General features: G+C 50.8%; 1 protein-coding gene across 1 annotated transcript in view; it reads right to left on the minus strand.

Moving 5' to 3' along the window:
* Positions 1 to 5,895, minus strand: part of vps8 (VPS8 subunit of CORVET complex) — a 92,363-nt gene extending 86,468 nt beyond the window's left edge. The window contains exons 1-2 of the mRNA XM_080507981.1: positions 5,742 to 5,895; positions 4,779 to 4,847 (exon numbers count right to left, since the gene is read on the minus strand). Of these exons, the coding sequence (XP_080364107.1) occupies positions 4,779 to 4,847; positions 5,742 to 5,813 (141 nt within the window). The 5' untranslated portion in view covers positions 5,814 to 5,895. The remainder of the gene's footprint in view (positions 1 to 4,778; positions 4,848 to 5,741) is intronic.
* Between the last annotated feature and the right edge of the window lie 4,343 nt (positions 5,896 to 10,238).

Below are 10,238 nucleotides of genomic sequence, written 5' to 3' on the forward strand. Positions count from 1 at the left end.
ACACCTGGTCTACACCTGGTCTACACCTCGTCTACATCTCATCTACACCTCGTCTACACCTCGTCTACACCTCGTCTACATCTCATCTACACCTCGTCTACACCTCGTCTACATCTCGTCTACACCTCGTCTACACCTCGTCTACACCTCGTCTACACCTCGTCTACACCTCGTCTAGACCTCGTCTAGACCTCGTCTAGACCTCGTCTACACCTCGTCTACACCTCGTCTACACCTCGTCTACACCTCGTCTACACCTCGTCTACACCTCGTCTACACCTCGTCTACACCTCGTCTAGACCTCGTCTACACCTCGTCTACACCTCGTCTACACCTCGTCTACACCTCGTCTAGACCTCATCTACACCTCGTCTACACCTCATCTACACCTGGTCTACACCTCGTCTACATCTCATCTACACCTCATCTACACCTCGTCTACACCTCGTCTACATCTCATCTACACCTCGTCTACACCTCGTCTACATCTCATCTACACCTCGTCTACACCTCGTCTACATCTCGTCTACACCTCGTCTACACCTCGTCTACACCTCACTGCTCTCACAGGACATCCACACACCGCCGTGAAAAGCTGAATAATGAAGGAGTGAGAGAAACTGTCCATCTGCAGTGAGGATGAAGCAGAGTGATGAAGAAGAGGATGAAGCAGAGTGATGAAGAAGAGGATGAAGCAGAGTGATGAAGAAGAGGATGAAGCAGAGTGATGAAGAAGAGGATGAAGCAGAGTGATGAAGAAGAGGATAAAGCAGTGATGAAGAAGAGGATGAAGCAGAGTGATGAAGAAGAGGATGAAGCAGTGATGAAGAAGAGGATGAAGCAGAGTGATGAAGAGGAGGATGAAGCAGTGATGAAGAGGAGGATGAAGCAGAGTGATGAAGAAGAGGATGAAGCAGAGTGATGAAGAAGAGGATGAAGCAGAGTGATGAAGAAGAGGATGAAGCAGAGTGATGAAGAAGAGGATAAAGCAGTGATGAAGAAGAGGATGAAGCAGAGTGATGAAGAAGAGGATGAAGCAGTGATGAAGAAGAGGATGAAGCAGAATGATGAAGAAGAGGATGAAGCAGAGTGATGAAGAAGAGGATGAAGCAGTGATGAAGAAGAGGATGAAGCAGAGTGATGAAGAAGAGGATGAAATAGAGTGATGAAGAAGAGGATGAAGCAGAGTGATGAAGAAGAGGATGAAGCAGTGATGAAGAAGAGGATGAAGCAGAGTGATGAAGAAGAGGATGAAGCAGTGATGAAGAAGAGGATGAAGCAGAGTGATGAAGAAGAGGATGAAGCAGTGATGAAGAAGAGGATGAAGCAGAGTGATGAAGAAGAGGATGAAGCAGTGATGAAGAAGAGGATGAAGCAGAGTGATGAAAAAGAGGATGAAGCAGAGTGATGAAGAAGAGGATGAAGCAGAGTGATGAAGAAGAGGATGAAGCAGTGATGAAGAAGAGGATGAAGCAGTGATGAAGAAGAGGATGAAGCAGAGTGATGAAGAGGATGAAGCAGAGTGATGAAGAAGAGGATGAAGCAGAGTGATGAAGAAGAGGATGAAGCAGTGATGAAGAAGAGGATGAAGCAGAGTGATGAAGAAGAGGATGAAGCAGAGTGATGAAGAAGAGGATGAAGCAGAGTGATGAAGAAGAGGATGAAGCAGAGTGATGAAGAAGAGGATGAAGCAGAGTGATGAAGAAGAGGATGAAGCAGAGTGATGAAGAAGAGGATGAAGCAGAGTGATGAAGAAGAGGATGAAGCAGAGTGATGAAGAAGAGGATAAAGCAGTGATGAAGAAGAGGATGAAGCAGAGTGATGAAGAAGAGGATGAAGCAGTGATGAAGAAGAGGATCAAGCAGAGTGATGAAGAAGAGGATGAAGCAGAGTGATGAAGAAGAGGATGAAGCAGTGATGAAGAAGAGGATGAAGCAGAGTGATGAAGAAGAGGATGAAGCAGAGTGATGAAGAAGAGGATGAAGCAGTGATGAAGAAGAGGATGAAGCGAGTGTTGTGGTGGACTGTAGAGGTGTAAACATGGAGTGTGAGCATTGTGGTGGACTGTAGAGGTGTAAACATGGAGTGTGAGCGTTGTGGTGGACTGTAGAGGTGTAAACATGGAGTGTGAGCATTGTGGTGGACTGTAGAGGTGTAAACATGGAGTGTGAGCGTTGTGGTGGACTGTAGAGGTGTAAACATGGAGTGTGAGCGTTGCGGTGGACTGTAGAGGTGTAAACATGGAGTGTGAGCGTGGTGGTGGACTGTAGAGGTGTAAACATGGAGTGTGAGCGTTGTGGTGGACTGTAGAGGTGTAAACATGGAGTGCGAGCGTGGTGGTGGACTGTAGAGGTGTAAACATGGAGGAGTGTGAGCGTTGTGGTGGACTGTAGAGGTGTAAACATGGAGTGTGAGCATTGTAGTGGACTGTAGAGGTGTAAACATGGAGTGTGAGCATTGTGGTGGACTGTAGAGGTGTAAACATGGAGTGTGAGCGTGGTGGTGGACTGTAGAGGTGTAAACATGGAGTGTGAGCGTTGTGGTGGACTGTAGAGGTGTAAACATGGAGTGTGAGCGTTGTGGTGGACTGTAGAGGTGTAAACATGGAGTGTGAGCGTTGTGGTGGACTGTAGAGGTGTAAACATGGAGTGTGAGCGTTGCGGTGGACTGTAGAGGTGTAAACATGGAGTGCGAGCGTGGTGGTGGACTGTAGAGGTGTAAACATGGAGTGTGAGCGTGGTGGTGGACTGTAGAGGTGTAAACATGGAGGAGTGTGAGCGTTGTGGTGGACTGTAGAGGTGTAAACATGGAGTGTGAGCGTTGTGGTGGACTGTAGAGGTGTAAACATGGAGGAGTGTGAGCGTTGTGGTGGACTGTAGAGGTGTAAACATGGAGTGTGAGCGTTGTGGTGGACTGTAGAGGTGTAAACATGGAGTGTGAGCATTGTGGTGGACTGTAGAGGTGTAAACATGGAGTGTGAGCGTTGTGGTGGACTGTAGAGGTGTAAACATGGAGTGTGAGTGTTGTGGTGGACTGTAGAGGTGTAAACATGGAGTGTGAGCGTTGTGGTGGACTGTAGAGGTGTAAACATGGAGTGTGAGTGTTGTGGTGGACTGTAGAGGTGTAAACATGGAGGAGTGTGAGCGTTGTGGTGGACTGTAGAGGTGTAAACATGGAGTGTGAGCATTGTGGTGGACTGTAGAGGTGTAAACATGGAGTGTGAGCATTGTGGTGGACTGTAGAGGTGTAAACATGGAGGAGTGTGAGCGTTGTGGTGGACTGTAGAGGTGTAAACATGGAGTGTGAGCGTTGTGGTGGATTGTAGAGGTGTAAACATGGAGTGTGAGTGTTGTGGTGGACTGTAGAGGTGTAAACATGGAGGAGTGTGAGCGTGGTGGTGGACTGTAGAGGTGTAAACATGGAGTGTGAGCGTTGTGGTGGACTGTAGAGGTGTAAACATGGAGTGTGAGCGTTGTGGTGGACTGTAGAGGTGTAAACATGGAGTGTGAGCGTTGTGGTGGACTGTAGAGGTGTAAACATGGAGTGTGAGCGTTGTGGTGGACTGTAGAGGTGTAAACATGGAGTGTGAGCGTTGTGGTGGACTGTAGAGGTGTAAACATGGAGTGTGAGTGTTGTGGTGGACTGTAGAGGTGTAAACATGGAGGAGTGTGAGCGTGGTGGTGGACTGTAGAGGTGTAAACATGGAGTGTGAGCGTTGTGGTGGACTGTAGAGGTGTAAACATGGAGTGTGAGCGTGGTGGTGGACTGTAGAGGTGTAAACATGGAGTGTGAGCGTTGTGGTGGACTGTAGAGGTGTAAACATGGAGTGTGAGCGTTGTGGTGGACTGTAGAGGTGTAAACATGGAGTGTGAGCGTTGTGGTGGACTGTAGAGGTGTAAACATGGAGTGTGAGCGTTGTGGTGGACTGTAGAGGTGTAAACATGGAGTGTGAGCGTTGTGGTGGACTGTAGAGGTGTAAACATGGAGGAGTGTGAGCGTTGTGGTGGACTGTAGAGGTGTAAACATGGAGTGTGAGCGTTGTGGTGGATTGTAGAGGTGTAAACATGGAGTGTGAGTGTTGTGGTGGACTGTAGAGGTGTAAACATGGAGGAGTGTGAGCGTGGTGGTGGACTGTAGAGGTGTAAACATGGAGTGTGAGCGTTGTGGTGGACTGTAGAGGTGTAAACATGGAGTGTGAGCGTTGTGGTGGACTGTAGAGGTGTAAACATGGAGTGTGAGCGTTGTGGTGGACTGTAGAGGTGTAAACATGGAGTGTGAGCGTTGTGGTGGACTGTAGAGGTGTAAACATGGAGTGTGAGCGTTGTGGTGGACTGTAGAGGTGTAAACATGGAGTGTGAGTGTTGTGGTGGACTGTAGAGGTGTAAACATGGAGGAGTGTGAGCGTGGTGGTGGACTGTAGAGGTGTAAACATGGAGTGTGAGCGTTGTGGTGGACTGTAGAGGTGTAAACATGGAGTGTGAGCGTTGTGGTGGACTGTAGAGGTGTAAACATGGAGTGTGAGCGTTGTGGTGGACTGTAGAGGTGTAAACATGGAGTGTGAGCGTTGTGGTGGACTGTAGAGGTGTAAACATGGAGTGTGAGCATTGTGGTGGACTGTAGAGGTGTAAACATGGAGTGTGAGCGTTGTGGTGGACTGTAGAGGTGTAAACATGGAGTGTGAGCGTTGTGGTGGACTGTAGAGGTGTAAACATGGAGTGTGAGCGTTGTGGTGGACTGGTCTAAAGAGCAGCCTCTTCAGGTGGACTCAGGTACTGCACCTCACTGAGGATGCTCTCCAGTGTAGGAGGCGTGTCCACCTGGGGAATGTCAAACTCCTTATCATCGATCTGAGAACAGAAGCACAGCAGAGACAAGCTGTTAGGAAGAAGCTCAGGTCACTGATCTCTCCTTCCTGGAACCTTCACTATGGAACCTTCACTCTAGAACCTTCACTCTGGGAGCTTCACTCTGGGAGCTTCACTCTGGGAGCTTCACTCTGGAACCTTCACTCTGGGAGCTTCACTCTGGGAGCTTCACTCTGGGAGCTTCACTCTGGAACCTTCACTCTGGAACCTTCACTATGGGAGCTTCACTCTAGAAGCTTCACTCTGGAACCTTCACTCTGGGAGCTTCACTCTAGAAGCTTCACTCTGGAACCTTCACTCTGGAACCTTCACTCTGGAACCTTCACTCTGGGAGCTTCACTATGGGAGCTTCACTCTAGAAGCTTCACTCTGGAACCTTCACTCTGGAACCTTCACTCTGGAACCTTCACTCTGGAACCTTCACTCTGGAACCTTCACTCTGGAACCTTCAGAACAAGTCTTGGTCCAGGTTCAGTACCGAACTCCGACTGACTGTGACTCTGACTGACTGTGACTCTGACTGACTGTGACTCCGACAGGACTGTGACTCTGACTGACTGTGACTCTGACAGGACTGTGACTCTGATTGACAGTGACTGACTGACTGTGACTCTGACAGGACTGTGACTCAGGCTGACTGTGAGTCTGACTGACTGTGACTCTGACAGGACTGTGACTCTGACTGACTGTGACTCTGACAGGACTGTGACTCTGATTGACAGTGACTGACTGACTGTGACTCTGACAGGACTGTGACTCTGATTGACTGTGACTGACTGACTGTGACTCTGACAGGACTGTGACTCTGACTGACTGTGACTCTGAGAAGACACAGACTTCCAGAGCTCTAACGGGGTAAAAAGCAGAAGTGCTCACCGAGTCCACCTCCATCAGGTTGAGCTGAGACGAAGCCGACAGGAGGCTGCGGGAGTCCGGGGACTGAGACATCCTGACCGCGGTGGCTGGAGGAGTCGACAGAAGAGCTCCACGGCGTCCTCTCTGCTCCCCTGTTCTCCCCTGTTCTGCACTGTTCTGCCCCCCTGTTCTCCACTGTTCTGCCCCCCTGTTCTCCACTGTTCTGCCCCCCTGTTCTCCCCTGTTCTGCCCCCCTGTTCTCCACTGTTCTGCCCCCCTGTTCTCCACTGTTCTGACCCCCTGTTCTCCACTGTTCTGCCCCCCTGTTCTCCTCTATATTTGTCGCTGCTCCTCTTACCGGAAGTAAACAGCACCGTTTTCTTCTTCTCTCACTGCACTGCGGCAGTTCGAGCTGCTACACGGTCCACAGCGCCCCCCACCGTCTCAAAAGAATACAGCCGACACACAAGCAAACACCATGCTGACATATATTTATTAAACATATTACAACATGGATGGCGGCGGGCAGAGGAAGGTAGAAGGCCTGCTGCAGAAGGATCAGCCCGTCCTGGTGGGTTCAGTCCTGAGAGACAAATAAACCTTCTCTCCTCCGACCAGAGGAGAGCAGCTCCAACGGGCTGGAGGAGAGCAGCTCCAACAGACCGGAGGAGAGCAGCTCCAACAGGCCGGAGGAGAGCATCTCCAACAGACCGGAGGAGAGCAGCTCCAACAGACCAGAGGAGAGCAGCTCCAACGGGCCGGAGGAGAGCAGCTCCAACAGACCGGAGGAGAGCAGCTCCAACAGGCCGGAGGAGAGCATCTCCAACAGGCCGGAGGAGAGCATCTCCAACAGACCAGAGGAGAGCAGCTCCAACGGGCTGGAGGAGAGCATCTCCAACAGACCGGAGGAGAGCAGCTCCAACAGACCAGAGGAGAGCAGCTCCAACGGGCTGGAGGAGAGCAGCTCCAACAGACCGGAGGAGAGCAGCTCCAACAGGCCGGAGGAGAGCATCTCCAACAGGCCGGAGGAGAGCATCTCCAACAGACCAGAGGAGAGCAGCTCCAACGGGCTGGAGGAGAGCAGCTCCAACAGACCTGAGGAGAGCAGCTCCAACAGGCTGGAGGAGAGCAGCTCCAACAGACCTGAGGAGAGCAGCTCCAACAGGCTGGAGGAGAGCATCTCCAACAGGCCGGAGGAGAGCATCTCCAACAGACCAGAGGAGAGCAGCTCCAACAGACCAGAGGAGAGCAGCTCCAACAGACCTGAGGAGAGCAGCTCCAACAGGCTGGAGGAGAGCAGCTCCAACAGACCTGAGGAGAGCATCTCCAACAGACCAGAGGAGAGCAGCTCCAACAGACCAGAGGAGAGCAGCTCCAACAGACCTGAGGAGAGCAGCTCCAACAGGCTGGAGGAGAGCAGCTCCAACAGGCCGGAGGAGAGCAGCTCCAACAGGCCGGAGGAGAGCAGGTGTCCTGGTCCAGGACAGACAGAGGACGTCCGGCCCCCAGCAGCTCGTGGCTCCAAGAATCTGGGCCGCAGTGGTGCAGTGGTTAGTGTCTCCACCTCACAGTGGTGCAGTGGTTAGTGTCTCCACCTCACAGTGGTGCAGTGGTTTGTGTCTCCACCTCACAGTGGTGCAGTGGTTTGTGTCTCCACCTCACAGTGGTGCAGTGGTTAGTGTCTCCACCTCACAGTGGTGCAGTGGTTTGTGTCTCCACCTCACAGTGGTGCAGTGGTTAGTGTCTCCACCTCACAGTGGTGCAGTGGTTAGTGTCTCTACCTCACAGTGGTGCAGTGGTTTGTGTCTCCACCTCACAGTGGTGCAGTGGTTAGTGTCTCCACCTCACAGTGGTGCAGTGGTTAGTGTCTCTACCTCACAGTGGTGCAGTGGTTAGTGTCTCTACCTCACAGTGGTGCAGTGGTTCGTGTCTCCACCTCACAGTGGTGCAGTGGTTAGTGTCTCCACCTCACAGTGGTGCAGTGGTTAGTGTCTCCACCTCACAGTGGTGCAGTGGTTAGTGTCTCCACCTCACAGTGGTGCAGTGGTTTGTGTCTCCACCTCACAGTGGTGCAGTGGTTTGTGTCTCCACCTCACAGTGGTGCAGTGGTTAGTGTCTCCACCTCACAGTGGTGCAGTGGTTAGTGTCTCCACCTCACAGTGGTGCAGTGGTTTGTGTCTCCACCTCACAGTGGTGCAGTGGTTAGTGTCTCCACCTCACAGTGGTGCAGTGGTTAGTGTCTCTACCTCACAGTGGTGCAGTGGTTAGTGTCTCTACCTCACAGTGGTGCAGTGGTTCGTGTCTCCACCTCACAGTGGTGCAGTGGTTAGTGTCTCCACCTCACAGTGGTGCAGTGGTTAGTGTCTCCACCTCACAGTGGTTCTGGCTCACACATTGGTGTGTGTGTGTGTGTGTGTGTGTGTGTGTGTGTGTGTGTGTGTGTGTGTGTGTGTGTGTGTGTGTGTGTGTGTGTGTGTGTTTCGTCAGGATGCTCTGGTCCCACAGTCCCAAAAAGTAGGACCCTGGACCTGGGTCTGGACCTGGACCTGGGTCTGGACCAGGACCAGGACCAGGACTAGGACCAGGACCAGGACCAGGACCAGGACCGGGGTCAGCTCACTGTGTGCATAGATCCTGGACTTCCTGAGCAACAGACCCCAGAATGTGAGGATGAACACCACTACTCCCTCTACTCCCTCTACTTCCTCTACCCCCTCTACCCATCTACTCCCTCTACTCCCTCTACCCATCTACTTCCTCTACCCCCTCTACCCATCTACTCCCTCTACCCATTTACTCCCTCTACTCCCTCTACTTCCTCTACCCATCTACTCCCTCTACCCCCTCTACTCCCTCTACCCCCTCTACTTCCTCTACCCCCTCTACTCCCTCTACCCCTTCTTCTCCCTGTACCCCCTCTACCCCTCTACTGCCTCTACTTCCTCTACCCCCTCTACTTCCTCTACCCCCTCTACTCCCTCTACCCCTTCTTCTCCCTGTACCCCCTCTACCCCTCTACTGCCTCTACTTCCTCTACCCCCTCTACTTCCTCTACCCCCTCTACTCCCTCTACTTCCTCTACTCCCTCTACTCCCTCTACCCCCTCTACCCCCTCTACCCCTCCACACCACCACCACCATCCACTACACCCATCTACACCACCACCCCATCCACACCACCACCACCATCCACTGCCCCCATCTACACCACCATCCCATCCACACCACCACCACCATCCACTGCAGTGGGATGTGAGGAAGTGATGAAGATGTGATGATGATGTCATGGGGATGTGATGAGGATGTGAAGGGATGTGATAAAAATGTAATGATAATATATTGGGATGTGATGAAGATCTGATGAGAATGTCATGGGATGTGATGACGATGTGATGAGGATGTCATGGGGATGTGATGATAATTCCATGGGATGTGATGAGGATGTCATGTGGATGTGCTGATAATTTCATGGGATGTGAGGAGAATGTCATGGCGATGTGATGAGGATGTGATGATAATTTCATGGGATGTGAGGAGAATGTGATGAGGATGTCATGGGGATGTGATGATAATTCCATGGGATGTGATGAGGATGCCATGGGGATGTGATGAGAATGTAATGATGATGTGTTGATAATTTCATGGGATGTGATGATGATGTGATGATAATTTCATGGGATGTGATGAGGATGTGAGGAGAATGTGATGAGGATGACATGGGGATGTGATGAGGATGTGAGGAGAATGTGATGAGGATGTGATGATAATTCCATGGGATGTGATGAGGATGTCATGGGGATGTGATGAGGGTGACATGGGGATGTTATGATAATTTCATGGGATGTGATGAGGATGTCATGGGGATGTTATGATAATTTCATGGGATGTGATGAGGATGTCATGGGGATGTGATGATAATTTCATGGGATGTGATGAGAATGTGATGATGGTGTGATGAGAATGTGATTGGATGTGATGAGGATGTGATGAGGATGTGATGGGATGTGATGATGATGTGATGAGAATGACATGGGGATGTGATGATAATTTCATGGGATGTGATGAGGATGTGAGGAGAATGTGATGAGGATGTGATGATAATTCCATGGGATGTGCTGAGGATGTCATGGGGATGTGATGAGGATGACATGGGGATGTGATGATAATTTCATGGGATGTGATGAGAATGTGATTGGATGTGATGAGGATGTGATGGGATGTGATGAGGATGTGATGAGAATGTCATGGGGATGTGATGATAATTTCATGGGATGTGATGAGGATGTGAGGAGAATGTGATGAGGATGTGATTATATTTCCATGGGATGTGATGAGGATGTGATGATAATTCCATGGGATGTGATGAGGATGTGATGATAATTCCATGGGATGTGATGAGGATGTGATGATAATTCCATGGGATGTGCTGAGGATGTCATGGGGATGTGATGAGGATGACATGGGGATGTGATGATTATGTGATGAGGATGTGATTGGATGTGATGGGATGTGATTGGAT

Source organism: Blennius ocellaris, assembly GCF_963422515.1.
Source record: "Blennius ocellaris genome assembly, chromosome: 13".
NCBI classification, from domain to species: Eukaryota; Metazoa; Chordata; class Actinopteri; order Blenniiformes; family Blenniidae; genus Blennius; species Blennius ocellaris.